This window comes from Erythrolamprus reginae, chromosome 5 (assembly GCF_031021105.1).
Source record: "Erythrolamprus reginae isolate rEryReg1 chromosome 5, rEryReg1.hap1, whole genome shotgun sequence".
Lineage (NCBI taxonomy): Eukaryota > Metazoa > Chordata > Lepidosauria > Squamata > Dipsadidae > Erythrolamprus > Erythrolamprus reginae.
In genome coordinates this window covers 118,228,588-118,246,348 of record NC_091954.1, presented here as the reverse complement: position 1 = coordinate 118,246,348, position 17,761 = coordinate 118,228,588, and the positions used below count along the sequence as shown (strand labels likewise).

The window sequence follows — 17,761 nt, the reverse complement described above, 5'->3', positions numbered from 1 at the left end:
CCCCCACCCACCACTCTGTTTATTCTGTAGTTCATAGGAGAACTGCATCACTCCATCAATTGATCATGTTTTCTGTGTGGGGGCAAGCATGGGGGGGATTTCCCTCCTTCCACATCTGGGCCAATGCTTGCCTGGCAGCAGTTAATACATGTATGATGAGAGAACGGTTTCTTTTTGGTGGCTTCCCCATTAATAATCCCTAGGAAATTTCCAAACCAGGAGGGACGAGTTCAATCGTCTGGTAATTTGGAAATGCAGATATATATATTTTTTGGGGGGAGGGGGCTTCCAGGGGCAGGAGGGGCCTCGATCCAGAGCCCCAGAAAATTAATGGAGCAGAACATCCGAGGGATCCCGGTCCCTCTTGCTGGGCTCCATCGCACGATCTCTCTTCCCGCCTGCAAGCTTCCTGAACATCAGCTCAAGTGTTACGCAATTGGTGAAAGCTAAAATTAGCCTCCTGTTTGGGACGGAGGAGAGGAGGCTCTTAGACGTGGAAGAGAAGGAGGAATCGGTGGCCTCTTTGAGGAGCTAGGGGTGGGATCTGTGGGAGCGGATCTGGCCGGGACCCTTGGCAGGACCTCTAGGAAACTCAAGAATCGTGGATGGGGAGGGAGAGCTTCTTCTTCTTCCTCCTCCTCCTCTGTTGTTAAAAGTGAGGTTCTACATTTAGGCAAGAAAAAACAACACACACAGGTGCAGTGTATATGGTACCTTGCTCAACAGTAGTAACTGTGAGAGGGACCTTGGAGTCCGAGTGGACAACCATTCAAATAGGAGCCAGCCGTGGGCAGCAGCTGCCAAAAAAGCCACCACAGTTCTAGGCTGCGTCAACAGAGGGAGAGGATCAAGATCACGCAAAGTGTTGATGCTGCGTTCAGTTTTGGTGGCCACGATGCAAAAAGGATGTGGAGACTGTAGAACGAGTGCAGAGAAGAGCCACCAAGAGGATCAGGGGATAAATGGAGGCTAAAACATATGAAGAACGGTCGCAAGAACTGGGCATGGCTAGTTGAATGAAGAGAAAGGACCAGAGGAAACAGGAGAGCAGCCTTCCAACAGGGGCTGCCACAAAGGAGTCAAATCTATCCTCCAAAGCACCTGAGGGCAGAAGAAGAAGCAATGGGTGGAAACTAAACAAGGAGAGAAGCAACCTAGAAATATGGAGAAATTTTCCTGAAAGAGAGAACAATTAATCCGTGGAACAGACGTTGCCTCCAGAAGCTGTGAATGCTCCAACACTGGAGGTTTTAAGCAGATGTTGGATAACCATCTGTCTGAAGTAGTGTAGGGTTTCCTGCCCTAAACAGTGGGCTGGACTAGAAGACCTCCAAGGTCCCTTCCAACTCTGTTGCTGTTATTGTTATGGCCCTGGGCAGCTGAGGTTGAAGGGAGATAGGACATAGAATATTAGGGTTTGAAGGGGCCCTAGAGATCTTCTAGTCCAACCCCCTGCTTGAACAGGAGACCCTGTGGCATTTTTTTAAAAAAAACATAATCATTAATGAATATGTACATGAAAAAAGGACATGAAAAGAAAAAGACTAAGAACCATATAGAGAAATATAACATGGATTCACACAAAAAAGTGTTTTCCATATATACACACAGTATTTATACTTGTAATTTGTAATCACTCGGGACTCTGTGTAGATATCTTTATTTATTGTATTTATATGCCGCTTATTTCCAAAAATGAAATCAGAGCTGATAACAAGTGGGATAAATACCACAATACTAAAATTATTATTATTATTATTATTATTATTATTATTATTATTATTATTATTAATTGGATTTGTATACAATCAGAACACAATAAATCAGTATTGTCCCTCTGTCTGTCCATCCATCCACACATCCACCCATCTTATCTATCTATCTATCTATCTATCTATCTATCTATCTATCTATCTATCTATCTATCTCTATCTTTCTATCTCTATCTATCTCTATCTATCTATCTATCTATCTATCTATCTATCTATCTATCTATCTATCTAATCTATCTATCTATCTATCTATCTATCTATCTCTATCTTTCTATCTCTATCTATCTATCTATCTATCTATCTATCTATCTATCTATCTATCTATCTATCTATCTATCTATCTATCTATCTACCTATCTATCTAATAAAACAATATCCTAAAAGGAACAACATTTACACAGCAGTCAATCTATTCCAGGCCTGCCAGAAAAACCAGGTCTTAACGGCTTTGCGGAAGACCGGTAGGGAGGAGATGGTGTAAATCTCTGGGGAAATTGTTTGCACAGGGTTGGAGCCACCACAGAGAAGGTCCTTCCCCAAGGTCCAGTCAATCGACATTGCTTGACGGACGGGACCTGGAGAAGGCCGACTCTGTGGGCCCTTTCTGGCCGCAATAAGGCCTGAGGACAGAGGTGGTCCTGTAAATAATAATAATAATTTATTAGATTTGTATGCCGCCCCTCTCCAAAGATTTGGGGCGGCTCACAACAACAATAAAAACAATATTATAATGGCAATATTAAACAATACTAGTCTGGCCCTGAGTCATTTAGGGCTTTAAAGGTGATAACTGACACCTGGAATTGGGTTGAGAGAGGATGGTAGGGGAGAGACTGTATTTCTCAACCGTCCTGTTGACTCTGATGTTAAGCGACCCTAATAATAAAATACCTGCTATCAAGTGTGTCTTCTTCACATTTGTACCTTTATCCTCTTTGGTGTCGTATGTTAAAGCAGCAGTTTGATTTAATTATAATGGACCAGGATGTGACTTTGGGGTTTTATCTTCAGTCCATAATGGTAGGTGGGTTTAATATTTTCCCTTTAATCAATTGGCTTTGGCTTTGTTTCTTTCCACGTGGAGGGAAGGAAGGTTTGGCCTTATGACCGGCTTTGCCCACTGCAATGGTTGTCCATCCTCTTTTAAAAATGATGAATACCTACCACTCCTCTCCTCCCTCCCTCCCTCCCTTCTCCCTTCTTTCCTCCTCTTCCTCTCCACCCTTCGCTTCTCTTCCATCTTTCTTTTCCTCTCCTTTTCTTTCCTCTTTCCTCCTTCCCTCCCCTTCCTTTCTTCTTTCCCTCCCCCTCCTCTTTCTTCCTCCTTCCCTCCCCTTCCTTTCTTCTTTCCCTCCCCTCCTCCCTTCCTTTCTTCTTTCCCTCCCCTCCTCCCTTCCTCAATCTCCGCAGGGACTAATAATTCTCCTGCCATGTTCGGCCTGTCACATATTTGTCAGCCCCTGAATGCAGAGTCTTGGCAGGAGGCGGGGGGGGCACCATTTAGTGACAGAGACAATCGACTTCCCGCCTGCGGAAGTTGGCCTTGGTGCCATGGCAGGAGAGGAGGGTCAGCCAAGCGGCCTCTCTTCCGCTGGCTCTGGTTCCGGATTCCAGTGAGCGCTCCTCCTTGGAACCACGGCAGGAAGGCCACAGGCCAGCGTTGCAGAGAGCATCCGCGAAAGGAATCCGCCTCGGCCTTCTTTGGAGTCCCCGCTTATGAACAGGGCCTTGTTAGCACAACTGGAGAAACCCCGAATCTGAAGTCACGAGGGTAAAATCTCCACCTAGCTTAGAGGGTTCTTTCCTGGCCTCTCCTCTCTCAAGCCCATCGCGTGAACCAGGCATCTGCTTCTACCAACGTATCCCGCAACTCCCAGCAGCTTCTGGCCAGGTGCTGAACAAAGGCTGACCTTGAGAACCTAAAAGGAATGTGATCATTCTTCCATTACTACTACTACTACTACTGCTACTACCTCTCCTCCTCCTCCTCCTCCTCCCTTTTCCTCTTCCTCCTCTTCATCTTGAGAACTGAAAAAGAATGTGAGAGGGAGAAGAAAGAGAGAGGAAGAAGGAGAGAGAAAAAGAAAGGGAGAGAAAAAAGGGAGAGGAAGGGAAAGAGAAAGAAAGGGAGAATGAGAGAGAAAAAGAGAGGGAGAGATAAAGGGAAAGGGAAAGAAAGAAAGAGGGAGGGAGAGAGAGATGAAAAGGGCGAGAGGAAGAGAGAGCGAGAGCAGGGGGAGAAAGGGGGCTGTGTGTGTGTGTGTGTGTGTGTGTGGTGGGAGGGAATCTAATTCCCTCGGCCCTAATGGGAGGTTTAAAGAGAAGCAATTTGCTGGCGGCCCTGCCAATTAAATTAAAGGGCCGCTTCTTACCCCCAGGGCCTTTTGGGGTAATTGCAAAGCCCAGCAGGTCCCGAGCTTTGCACAGAGGCCTCCCCCGGGCTGAGCAGACTCTGTGTGTGTGTGTGTGTGTGTGTGTATGTGCAGAACACCCAGACATGGCACCTCTCCACCCCTTGGTCCCCTTGGGCTGCCTCTCTTGTCTCTCTCGCATTCGGTCTCTCCTGCCTTGCAGGGTTGTTGTCAGGGGGAAGGACGGGTGCTGCGCTGGAAGACAGAGGGCTCCAGAAGGACAGGGCCTCACTGGGGAGACTTGTGCAGGGTGTGGTTGCGGTGACAGAGCTGCAGCCAAGTCAAGAGGCATTCACTTGGCTTCCTTCAGAGCTATGGAATTATATAACAGCAGTCATCCTTATAATCTCTTCTTCTTCTTCTTCCTCCTCCTCCTCCTCCTCTTTTTATATTGGTTGTTTTATTTGATGGATTGATAGAGAGAGAGAAAAGAGATGACCAATAGAAGATAGGTAGATAGAAAGAGAGAAAAGTAGAATTTTAGATTTGGAATAGAACAACAGAGTTGGAAGGGACCTTGGAGGTCTTCTAGTCCAACCCCCTGCTTAGCCAGGAAACCCTACACTACTTCAGACAGATGGTTATCCAGTATCTTATCTAAGAACTTCCGGTGTTGTAGCATTCACAACTTCTGGTGGCAAGCTGTTCCACTGATTAATTGTTCTCACTGTCAGGAAATTTCTCCTTAGTTCTCAGTTGCTTCTCTCCTTGTTTAGTTCCCCACCCATTGCTTCTTGTTCTACCCTCAGGTGCTTTGGAGAATAGCCTGACTCCTTCTTTGTGTTCCTGAGATATTGGAAGGTTGCTCTCATGTCTCCCCTGGTCCTTCTTTTCATTCAACCAGCCAGGCCCAGTTCCTGCAACCGTTCTTCATATGTTTTAGCCTCCAGTTGGTTGCTCTTCTCTGCACTGGCCAAAACTGAATGCTGTATTCCAAGTGTATTTGGAAAGATAATAGGAAGAAGATAGATGAAAGAAAGTAAGTAAGAAGATAATCAATAGATGGTAGATAAATAAATGAAGATAGATGATAGATAAAGATAGATAGATAGATAGATAGATAGATAGATGGATGGATGGATGGATGGATGGATGGATGGATGGATGGATGGACAGATAGACAGACAGACAGAGGATGGATAGATGGATAGATAAATGGATAAGTAGGTAGATAGATAAAGAAAAGATAAATTTTCTTTTCTGTCCACTGAGAGCATTTGCACCAAAGACAAATTCCTTGTGTGTCCAATCACACTTGGCCAATAAAATTCTATTCTATTCCAGCGCTTGATTGATCACTTTCTGAGATGGATGGCAACAGAAAGCAGATAAATAAAATCTAATGCATGCATGCCTGGATGCACACGCTCATACATGCATGCATGCATGCATGCATACATACATCAATACACACATGCGTGTAGACAGCTAGCAAGCTCCTCCCGTCCACCCCATGGGCAGCCTTGTCCACAAGGGAGCAGCAGCAGCTGGCAAAGCCCAGGACGTCAGCCTTGGACGTCAGCCTTCAGCCTGGGGGGATTTGACTTTCTGTGGGGCAGAGACGGGCAGGGGGGGCAGACAGATGTCCCAGCCTCCCCTCCTCCTGCCACTCACCTGGCCCAGAGGCCTTTGGGCAGCTCTTTGGAGTCTGGGCTGAGCAAGAGGTGGTGGGGAAGTGACCGAGGAGAGATTCCACCCGTGGAAGAGAAGTGGCCTTCCGAGGTCGTGGGACCTTCATCACTCGAGGCTTTCAAGAAGGGACCGGACGGCCATTGTCAGAAGTGGGGCTTGGGCGGGGCTGGAGTAGATGACCTCCAAGGTCCCTCCCAACCCTGTCAATCTGTCCTCTCCTCTCCTGCGCAGTCTTGTTTCTGAGGCTTTCCCCGTTTTCTGGCCCCGAACCCTGAAAATGGGCTGAGTTGGTTCCCCAGAAAAGCCCAAAACTCAGCAGCTCCCTGGACAAACTTGGGTTGCTGCACAAAGTACCCGGTTCCTGCAACCAGGATTTCAAAGGGTGGCCTAGAAGGAACGGAAGGGGGTTTGTGTTTGTGTGTGTGTGTGTGTGTGCTTCCCTTCCTTTTATTCTCCTCTTTTTCCTGCCCTTGGCTTGACTTTCTGCCTCCCGAACAGCAGCTGAGCGAGGAATTTAATAATTAATCGTTTCATTTCATTCATTCAATCCTGGATTTTTGCAACTCCTCCTGATCTGCAGACTCTGGCCGGGGGACGTCATGCCAGAGGAACACAGCCCCCCCTCCCCAAAATAAGAGATACGAGGGAGTCCTCGCTTTACGGCCCCAGGTTTCTATGGCCCAACAACCGAGTCTACAAAGAGGGGCGGCATACAAATCTAATAAATAAACAAACACACAAACAAATAAAAATTAAAATAAACCAGACTCTTCATCTCGGGCATTTGGTCCCATCACACGACCTTTTTCGCCACCGCTGTTAAGTGAATCAATGCTGTGGTTACGTTAGTCACAACAGTTGTTAGGTGAATCTTCACCAAGGAGAATTGTGTGATGGCAGGGACCCCACAAACGTTACAAATACGAGCCGGTGCTATAATCCTGCGCACCCACGCATTGAGGATGGGATCAATAATAATAATAATAATAATAATAATAATAATAATAATAATAATAATAATAATAATTTATTAGATTTGTATGCCGCCCCTCTCCAAAGACTCGGGGCGGCTCACAACAATAATAATAACAACGTTACAATGGAAACAAATCTAATATTAAAAAACAGCTTAAAAACCTCATCATTTAAAAACCATGCAACACACGCATAACATACATGAAATGTAAAAGCCTGGGGAGGGTGTCTCAGTTCCCCCATGCCTGGCGATACAGGTGGCTCTTAAGTAATTTGCGAAAGACAAGGAGGGTGGGGGCTGTTCTAATCTCCGGAGGGAGTTGAATCCAGAGGGCCGGGGCCGCCACAGAGAAGGCTCTTCCCCTGGGGCCTGCCAAATGACATTGTTTAGTTGATGGGACCCGGAGAAGACCAACTCTGTGGGACCTTATCGGCCGCTGGGATTTGGGCGGTAGAAGGTGGTTCCGGAGGTACAGTGGTACCTCAAGATACGAACCCCTCGTTTTACGAACAACTCGTGATACGAACCCGGGGTTCAGAAAAATTTTGCCTCTTCTTACGAACTTTTTTCGAGTTACGAACCGGCGTTCGGAGACTGCTGGGAAGCCACGCGGCGGTTTTAAAAGGTGACAGCCGGGCGGCGGGGCTTCCCAGAAGCCTCCCGAACGCCGGTTTGTAACTCGAACAAAGTTCGTAAGAAGAGGCAAAATTTTTCTGAACCCCGGGTTCGGTTCGGGAGGTTGCTGGGAAGCCCCCCAGGCCGGCTGCGACCTTTTAAAACACCCGCGCCGCTTCCCAGCTGTCTCCTGAAGCCGAACGCTAAAGCAGAACTTCCGCGTTCGGCTTCGGGAGACAGCTGGGAAGCGGCGCGGCTGTTTTAAAAGGTCGCAGCCGGCCTGGGGGGCTTGCCAGCACCCCCCGAACCCCGAACCCAGGTTCGGGTGGGTGCTGGGAAGCCCCCCAGGCCGGCTGTCACCTTTTAAAACAGCCGCGCGGCTTCCTAGCAGTCGCCGAAAGCCGTTTTTTTGCGGGGGGTTTTTTGGTTGCACGGATTAATTGACTTTACATTGTTTCCTAGGGGAAACAATGTTTCGTCTTACGAACCTTTCGTCTTACGAACCTCCTCCTTGCACCAATTAAGTTCGTATCATGAGGTATTACTGTATTCTGGTCCGATGCCATGTACGGCTTTAATCCTCCTCTCCTCATCCGACCCAGACAAACCCTAGCTGGGGGTTCCACAGGCACTGGGGGGCCTCCACCTCTCCAGAACCTTTAGCTTCCCCCCCTCCTTCCCGAGAGCCACACAGGTCTCCGATGCTCCAACGGAACTGACTCATCTGGTTCAAAATCTGTGACCAGAGGAGCTGGCCGTGAGCCCACCACAATTGGGGGTTGTGTTTGGGGAAAAAATTGTTCTTGTGTCTAGTTGTTCGGGTGTGCAGTGCTCAATAGCGACGCTTTGAGTTGAAACCTCTGCAAGAAACCCACCAAACTCGGGAGCACCAAGGAGCCCTTCCGTTCTGAGTAGGTTGCTAGAGGTTGCAGGGCAGGAGGGATCCTTGGTTCTTGGTGGCCCCTTGGCAAGGTTCGGCTGGGGGCTGCTGACGGACCTCCCCCAGGCGACCTTCTCCTGCTTTCCTGGAGGTCCTCAAGCCCCCTCTCAGGACTCTGTCCTTAACTGTTGGGTTGGCCATATATCGACTGCAGGTGTTGCAGACAGCCACAAGGGGGAGCTAGAGTTTATAGCTTATTTCTCTGAGTCACCCTCTCTGTTTCTCTTTGTCTGGCTACTCACCGTTAGGTTTGCTCTGCAATCTCTCTGTATTGTAGTCATGTATTATATAGATTAAATGGGTTTAAGCTTCACGTCTTTGTTTGTTGATTGTTACAAAGACAACTGGTAAGAAAAACTGTAATAACTAATCATATTTGGATTGTTATTCTGACTTCTTATGTGTACAGACTGCTTATCTGAATATGTTATTTCTCTAAGTAAACTTTTAATTCAAATTAGGGTAAGTGTGTGCGGCTGAGTAATTATTCACAACTAATCTCAATGTAAACTTTTGTGTGTGTGCACAACCTCAGTAAACACAAGGGTTCCTCTGCTCATATATTAACCCTCCCATCCCCAAATCTCCTCCAAATCTGCCTCTGCCTCCTGTGACAGCATCCTCCACCCATCCGAACGGTGCGAGATGGGTTTTGTGGCCTCTGATGTGCTCACCTCTCTCTCTCTCTCTCCCCCCCCCCTTTTCCCCTTTTGCTCTCTGGCCCAGGACATCTTCACCCCCGAGTGCAAGTTCAAGGAGTCGGTCTTCGAAAACTACTACGTGATCTATTCCTCCACGCTGTACCGGCAGCAGGAATCGGGGAGGGCTTGGTTCCTGGGGCTGAATAAAGAAGGGCAGGTCATGAAGGGCAACCGGGTGAAAAAGACCAAAGCCTCCTCACATTTTGTACCCAAACCCATAGAAGGTACGAGGGGCGGGGGCGGCATTGGCTTGGGAGAGGGGCAGGGGGTGTCGGTCACTCTTCTGGGCTCACTGACTTGAGCGAGCTAAAGGGCTACACAAAAGCTCTCCCCCTGGCCTTTCCACACCTGACTTGGAGGAGAGGGCTGTTGAGCCCGGAAGGGAGTGGGGGCCACCAAGAGATTTTTGTGCCTGGGTCCTTGTGCATTTTGAGAAACTCCGAAGAGCTGGGGCCTTGTGGCGACGCCATTTGTTCCTTGCTCGTCCTTGCTGGTTATCTGGGAACCCAGTTTGCAGGGGTCCGTTCCTGCGGGTGTGCTCTGACAGCTGTCACTCACAGGGAAGGAAAGGAATCAGAACCTCAATCGGAGGCCTGCCGAAGCCGCTTGGTTCCAGGGGCTCCTCCAATTAATTTAATTTAATTTGTTAGATTTATGAGTAAAATCCCAGGGTCCCCAAACTTGGCAACTTTAAGACTTGTGGACTTCAACTCCCAGAATTCTCCAGCCAGCTGGAGTTGTTGAATTCTGGGAGTTGAAGTCCACAAGTCTTAAAGTTGCCAAGTTTGGAGACCTCCGAATTAACCCCTTGAGAGGCATGGGGAGGCGGGTGGGGGAGGGGTTAAATCCTCTCATGATGAAATCTGAGCCTGTGGATGGGAGACCACGAGGAAATCCCAAAATGGAGGGTGGGATAAGAAGTAGAAAGCCAAAAGAAAAGACTCAGAAGGCGAAAGGACACTTAGGAAGCTTGTAAAACGGAGCAAAGCTCACTTAACAACCACTTTGCTTAGTGATGAACATTTGGGGCTCCGTTGTGGTCATAAGTAGAGGACACCTTCTCTATAGTCCTTGATTAGTAACAGTTCACTTAGTGACCATTTAAAGTTACAAGCGTGACTTACGGCCGTTTTTCACAATTACCTAACGTTGTGACACCCCCGTGATCATGTGATCTGATTCGTGTTTACGACGGCCTGCCGTGTCCCGGGGTCAGGGATCCCCTCTAGCGGCCTTCTGACAAGCAGAATCAATGGGCAGAGCCGGATTCGCTTAACGACCATCTCAGCAACTGTGAGGATTCGCTTAACAGCAGCAAGGAAGGTCGTAAAACAAGTCGAAGCTCCCTAACCATCTTCAACAGGGAAGAGAAATCCACTGAAGAGCCTATTCGCTGAACAGCGGCAGTGATTCACTTAACAACGGTGGCACGGCAGGTCTTAAAGCGAGGAAAAATGCCCTTTGCAAAGGTCTCACCACTCAGCAACGTAAAACCTTGGCATCCATTGTGGTTGTATTATTCAAAACACCCTAGGATGGCTTGAAGGCCACCAATCCACACATCACAAAAATTCTGCAAGCTTTGGAGATGTGGGTCAGAAACATAGAAACATCAGAGATTGACAGCAGAAAAAGACCACCTGGTCCATCTCATCTGCCCTTGTACTATTTCCTCTATTTTATCTTCGGATGGATCGATGTTTCTCCCAGGCAGGTTTAAATTCGGTTACTGTGGATTGACCAAGCAGGTCTGCTGGAGGTTTGTTCCAAGCATCTACCACTCTTTCAGTAAAATAATATTTTCTCACGTTGTTCTCACGTTGCTTCTGATCAACTAACCTCACATTGTGCCCCCTTGTTCTTGGGTTCATTTTCCTATTAAAAACACTTCCCTCCCGGACCTTATTTCTTCACCCTTTAACATTTAAATGTTTCGATTATGTCCCCTCCCCCCTTGTCAGTCCAGGTTATTATATTTTTTTAAAGCACTTCCACCCTTTGAAAAGATCTAGATCTTGCATCACAATGGTCTGATAACCGGCAACTTCAAAGCTCAACCAATGAATACTCCATCTTACATATTGGCAAAAAGAATCAGAACCGAAAATGCAAACTTGGAGGATATGACCCTGTGAATGACCCTCACTCTCTCAAAGACCTTGGACTACTCATATCCACCAACCTGAGTGCCAGAGCCCACTCGAACAACATTGCCAAAAAGGCACAAGAGTTGTTAATCTAATCTTGTGTAGCTTCTTCTCTGGCAATATTACACCACCGCTAACCAGAGCATACAAACCATTTCCCGGACCGATCCTCGAATGCAGCTCAGCCGTCTGGAACCCGCACTGCATATGGACATTAGTACAATGGAGAGAGTCCAGAAACATTTCACCAGAAGAGCCCCCCCCTCCTCTGCTTGCAACAGAATGTTTTATGCCACCAGGCTTGAAATTTGGGGAGCTACGTCGCCTTCAACCTGATCTAAATGTAGGTCATAAAATCATTTGTCACAATGTCCTGTCTGTCTGTTCATGATTTCTTGAGCTTCATCCGCAACAACACACGAGGACACAATAGATTCAAAACTCAATGCAAACTGCTCCATCTCAACGGCAGAAAATATGACCTTAGCTCTAGAGTGACCAACGCCTGGAATGCGCTACCTCATCCTGCCTTTTCTTCCCCAAACCCCCAAACCCCCAGACTGTCGACAGTTGACCCCTCCCTGTTCATAAGAGGCCGGTAAGGGGTGTGCATAAATTGTCATTTATTAGATAGGACCAGTGTGCCTGCCGTCCCTGCCCTATTGTCCAAATTTACCTATACCTACTTTGCTTCTCTTTATGTTTATGCCATACCTATTGTCTCATACACATTTTGGCAAATAAACAAACAGTTTCTGGAGCAGCTGCAGCTGAGAAAGACCAACTGGATCCTGCAACCACACCGCCTGCCTGGCCGATTCCTTCTGCAACACGGGCAGAATTTGCAGCCTGTCTAATCGGCCATCAGAGGTGACACCAAGGACAAAGTCCCCTCCCTCTCTTTATAATCCCCCAAAACACTCCTGGCAATTTATGGTTGGAGGGCGCATGGAAGAGAGCCGGTTAATTCAATAACCAAATTAACCGGGTGGCACTCAGAGAGGGAGGGGGCAGACACCCCCCCCCCCCAAACGTCGATGCATTTAAACGCCTCCTCCAGCCCCAATGGAAGAGCCAGATGGGGTGGTTGGAAAAAACAACCGTAGAGAAAGCTGGGAGGGTTTAAAAAAAACCCAACATCTTAGACTGAAAATAAAATGTTCGGGGAGCTTAGATCGATAACAGTGTCAGGAAATTAAATCATAAAACTCAGTATAAAAGCTGAGAGACAAACAGCTAAATTGGGTATTTATCGATCGTCCAAATTGGGTGACATAGAAATTGAAGGATGTTCCCTCTATGGCTGTGTCTCCAAAACTTGGCAACTTGATAAGACTTGTGGATTTCAACGCCCAGAATTCCATGCTAGCTGGGGAATTCTGGGAGTTGAAGTCCGCAGGGCTTTTAAAATTGCCCAGATTGGACTCTCCTTTCTTTGATGAAAGTTGTGATTCTGGGGGCTTTTTTAGCCTAAAGAGGAGATTAGATTTATAGGCCGCCCTTCTTCTCGCGGACTTGGGGCGGCTTACAAGAATAAAAAAGACCAGTTAAAAATAGAATACAACTAAAACATTAGAAGAAATGGATAAAACCCACTACAAAAACAATCATTCCTCATTCATACTAATGCCTGGAGCGGAACTATCAATCACAGACCCCCAGATTGATACACATGGTGTACATGTGTTTTTAATGTCTTTTGTAACGCGAGGAGAGTGGGGACGGTATGAATCTCCGATGGGAGTTGGTTCCAGAGGACTGGGGCCGCAACAGAGAAGGCTCTCCCCTGCGGACCTGACAGTCGGGCATTGTTTGGCCAATGGGACCCAGAGGAGGCCAACTCTGTGCAACCTAACCGGTTGTTGGGACATGTGAGGCAGACGATGGTCCTGTAAATAATCTGGTCCAGTGCCATTAGGGCTTTATAGGTGATAACCAATGCCTTGAATTGTGTTCGGAGACCGATTGGCAGCCAGTGCAGCTCGTGAAAGTGCTGGACTAATGTGGAAAAAGCTAGGTACGGCCAACACGGCTCTCGGGGCTGTGTGCTGTACTAGTTGAAATCTCCAACCATTCTTCAAGGGTAGCCCCCAAGCAGAGTGCATTGCAATAATCAAGATGAATGAATGTCTACTGAAGCATGGAAGATGTTCATCAAGTGCACAAGGAAGAAGCTGCCTTCCTCTTCCCCAAAGACCAGACCCACAAGTGGACCCAATGACATGGACTCCTGCAAGAGAGAAGACAGACTAAAGGCTTCTTCTCTTTTTTAACACAACACGCAATTTTAACGGTGGATTTCCCTGCTTTGAGAGGTAGTGCCACCAGCAGTTGGAGGACTGCATGAAAATCCTGAGGACCTTGATGCCATGGGACTTCCAGGGCCGGATGGATGACACCCCCAAGGTTCTGAAGGGACTGGCAGACGAGATCTCAGAACCAGTGAACTCTCTCTTTCAAAGATTCTGGGGCATCAGGGAACTGCCAGAGGATTGGAAAAGAGCCGATGTAGTTCCCATCTTCAAGAAAAGGGGGAAAAAACAGATCCAGGAAGCTACAAACCTATCAGCCTGACTTCAATATCAGGGAAGATTCTGGAAAAGGTAATAAAGCAACAAATTAATGAACACCTAGAAGCAAACAAAGCAATAACCAAAAGCCAACATGGGTTTGTCAAAAACAGAGCATGCAGACTAATCTTATTGCGTTCTTTGACAAAGTGACAAAATTAGTGGACCAGAGGAATGCTCTCAACTTAATTTACTTGGACTTCAGTAAGGCATTTGATAAAGTAGACCATAATCTACTATTAGATAAAGTGGGAAAATGGTCATAAGTTGCTTTTTTCAGTGCCGTTGTAATTTTGAATGGTCACTAAATGAACTGTTGTAAGTGAAGGACTACCTGACTTACTTTCACAAACCACAAACAAATGCAATAAGAAAGGCCACACCTACCTATCATCTTAGACTTTAGTAAGGCGTTTGACAAAGTAGACCACAACACTATGGTACTTCTTGATAAGCTAGATTGTAACTGGCTGACAAACTGTACTCAATGAGTAGTCCTCAACAGGTCTAAATCTACATGGAGGGAAGGAAGTAGTGAGGTACCACAAGATTCTCACTCAGGCCTCTTACTCTTCAACCTCTTCATCAATGACTTAGATGAGGGGATAGAAGGGGAACTCATCCAATTTATAGATGACAGTAAACTGGCAGGAACAGCCAACCCATCAGACAAGCTCAGGATCCAAAATGACCTCAACAGACATGAACAATGGGCCCCACCCAACAAAATTAAATTTAATGTAGAGGGAAAACCCAAAGATACAAGTACAGATTAGGTGACACCTGGTGAAAAATCAGGACCTGGGAGATGGACTTTGGAGTCCCTAGTGGATGTTCACTTAAACAAGAACCAGCCCCGAGAGGTAGCAGCCCCAAAAGCTAACACAATCCTTGGTTGTATAAAGAGAGGCATAGAATCAAGATCACATGAAGGGTTAGTTCAGCTTTATAAACCCTTAGCAAGGCCACGTCTTTTTCCATTTCCCAAACTTTGGGTGGCCCATTGGGCTGGTTTTTTGCGCACTGAGGCTTCAGGAAGCATCCCTGGACCCCCCGGAGTGCACAACCGGCAAACCCAAAATCTGTTTTTCCGAAACTCCCAGTTGGCTCGCTTTTTCACCTCCCAGGCTTCAGTGGCTTCTATGCGCATGGATGGGGGTGGGACTGTGCCCATGTTAGCACAGGTAGATACACACTTTTGGCACGTGGACCAAAAAAGGTTCCCCCATCATTGGTGGAGGGTCCCCTGCTTTGGGGGAGGTTGGCAACTTGAAGATATTTGGACTTCAACTCCCAGAATTCCCCAGTCGGGATTCTGGGAGTTGAAGCCCAAATATCTCCAAGTGGGCCAAGGTTGGGAAACACTGGACTAGATGGCCTCCCAAGGCCCCTTCCAGCTCTGTTATTCTTTTAAAAAGCCCCCTTGTTTCTTCCCCCGTGTTCCTAACCACAGGGGACTTGCTCAGCCACAGAGGTTTTTGTACTCCTCCTGGTGGGGCGCAGGGGGTGGGCAGCTGCTAAGTTGCGGTGCAAGGGGGCTGTGCGTTGGAGGGGGGGCTGGTGGGTCCCATAGGCTTTGACTCCCTCTCTCCCCCCCCCCTCTCTCTCCCAGTGTGCATGTATAGAGAACCTTCTCTGCATGAGATCGGAGAGAAGCAAAGCCCGTTCCCGGAAGAGTTCAGGGACGCCCACCATGAACGGAGGCAAAGTGGTCAACCAGGACTCCACATAGCCTGACCAAGTGCCCGCCACCAAACACCCTCCTCTTCTCGGGGGGGGGGCTCTCCCTGCCACTTGCCCTCTGCCCCCCCCCACCCCCAGCGTGGCTGGAGCCAAGATCCATGGGCGACTTCTCTCTGCGTAGGCTGAGGCGGTGCGCGCCTCCTGCTCTGGGACAAAGTCCAGCATACACAAACAGACACCCCCCCAGACACACACACACACACTCTCTCTCTCGCACACACCCACACGCACACTTCGCCCCTGGGAAGGGAATGTATATTCAGCCGAGTGTGGAGGCCAGGAGAGCTTCATCGAATATAGAATCCATCCGGGACTCTCATTTACATTCGAAACTATGCTTGGATGGGGGAATTGGTCAACTCTGCATAACAATTATTGTTGTTATTATTATAATTATTATTATAAATAAATTATTATCTATCTATAATAAATACATAATAAAGGTGTTATCTTTAAAAATAAAGAACAGATTTGCCTTTTGGAGATGTGAACTTTCTTTGTGGATGGGGAGAAAGTGGAACGAAATCGGAGACGGCAGGACCTTTGGGTTGGGAGGGGGCGAGGGGGGGCCAGGAGAGGCAGCCCTGGGCGCGAATAAGGCGGAGGGGCAAGAAGGAAGGGACTCGGGCAAGATCCAGCCTGGGTCAGCCACAGGGACCAGAGCTTTTGGATTCGTGCTGGGGCCCATCCTCACGCCACAATGAACAAAGGACTCGCATGACGGAGGGGGTTGGACTAGATGACCGGCAAGGTCCCTTCCAACTCTAATAATAAGTAAAATAAAATAAAATAAGGACATCCATTGGGAGTGGAGATGTGAGCTGGAGGGCGGCGGATGGTTTTTCCCCAAAACCCTGGGGAGGGCCAGCTGAACCACAGCAGCTTGGTGACACAATTTTGGGTCCAGACCGACTGGGAGGGCTGGTAGAAAGGGAATCACCTGGCAGACCACAGGGTTGCCACAAAAACCCTGTTGGTAGCCAGTTCCCTGACCAGCAGCCGTTTCCGTGGAGGCGACATGTCACTTCTAGCTCCGGAAGCAAAGTGGGCACTAGAAAGGCGACAGCAAAATGGAAGCCATCCAGGTGGGAAATTCCCTTTTCTGGGCTCTTTGGGTTTCTGGACAGAAGTGGAAGGAGCCGGAATTAAGTCCTGTCTGTAATTTAGTCTCAAAGCAGCGAGAGAGAGAGAGCGCTTCCTATTTAGCGGCGGGGAAAAAGCGAGTGGAGTGGAGCAGAGAGCACTCTGGAAGGGGAAGGGCCTTTTTTAAAGAAGAAGGGGATATTGGCGGTTGCAAACTTATCAAGTTTAGAAATACAATTAGTGACACTTTTCTTTTTTTAATGAACTGTGAACAATGACATTCATTGGATTATGCAGCTATTGAGATTGTTGGTCCAGCAGGTACAAAAACAGCCAAGGGACATGATAGAAGTCTGGGAAATGGGAAGCTGGTCAATCAACAAAAAGGCTGATTTATCACCAAACTTACTAGGTACTTAGGAGCCGGCCATCCACACACACAAATCAACAACTAAAATGCCACCCCACAATCAGGCAACCACAATCAAGCGCAATCAGTGTTGGGTTCCTATCTGGATGGGGGGAGGGGGGGCGTTTTATTCGTCTCAATCTTTGGTGTGATTTAAGGCCCCCGTTTAATTTTTAATTTCATCATTTTATATTTTGTATAATTTATTTTTTTTATTTGATTTGTATCCCACCTCGTTTCTTTTATCACCTTCTTTCTCCAGGGGAAATTGAGGAGGGGGTTGGTGGGCTGTTTGTCAGGGGTCCAAATAGGATCCAAAGCTAAATCAGAGCCCGAGGCAAAATATTCCTCAAAGTTCCAATTTATATTGGCACGTCCGGATAAACCCAAATCTGGCGTCCCAGGGGTTTCTGCACCCAGTTGTAAGTCCAAGCCCTTGTCCCCCCCACCCCCCAAGTCCATCACGTTGACCAATCTCCATCTGTCAACTCTCATCTCCTTCCGTGCAGGTGCAGGAGTGCAAAGACAAGGGATGACCTTGACCATCTAGAAGGAATTTGTTCTGGCTACCTGCAGGCATCCCTCGTGCAAGGACCCCCTCCCCCAATTCCCACAGCAAAGAATCCACTTTAAGAGAGCAAAAAGTGTGTGATGGGCCAAAGACCCCCAGGGAAAATGGCTTCAGACTGGCACTGTTTTTGCAAAATGGATCTGTGGAGATTGGATGGGGGGGGGGCTTTGATCTGTTGCTTTGCTTGTTGT

General features: G+C 47.7%; 1 protein-coding gene across 1 annotated transcript in view; it reads left to right on the top strand.

The window, feature by feature from the left end:
• FGF12 (fibroblast growth factor 12) overlaps window positions 1-15,947 on the top strand; it is a 78,693-nt gene extending 62,746 nt beyond the window's left edge. Inside the window, 3 exon segments of the mRNA XM_070754189.1 lie at window positions 9,073-9,271; window positions 15,377-15,423; window positions 15,425-15,947. Coding sequence (XP_070610290.1) covers window positions 9,073-9,271; window positions 15,377-15,423; window positions 15,425-15,496 — 318 coding nt within the window. The 3' untranslated portion in view covers window positions 15,497-15,947.
• Window positions 15,948-17,761: the final 1,814 nt, after the last annotated feature.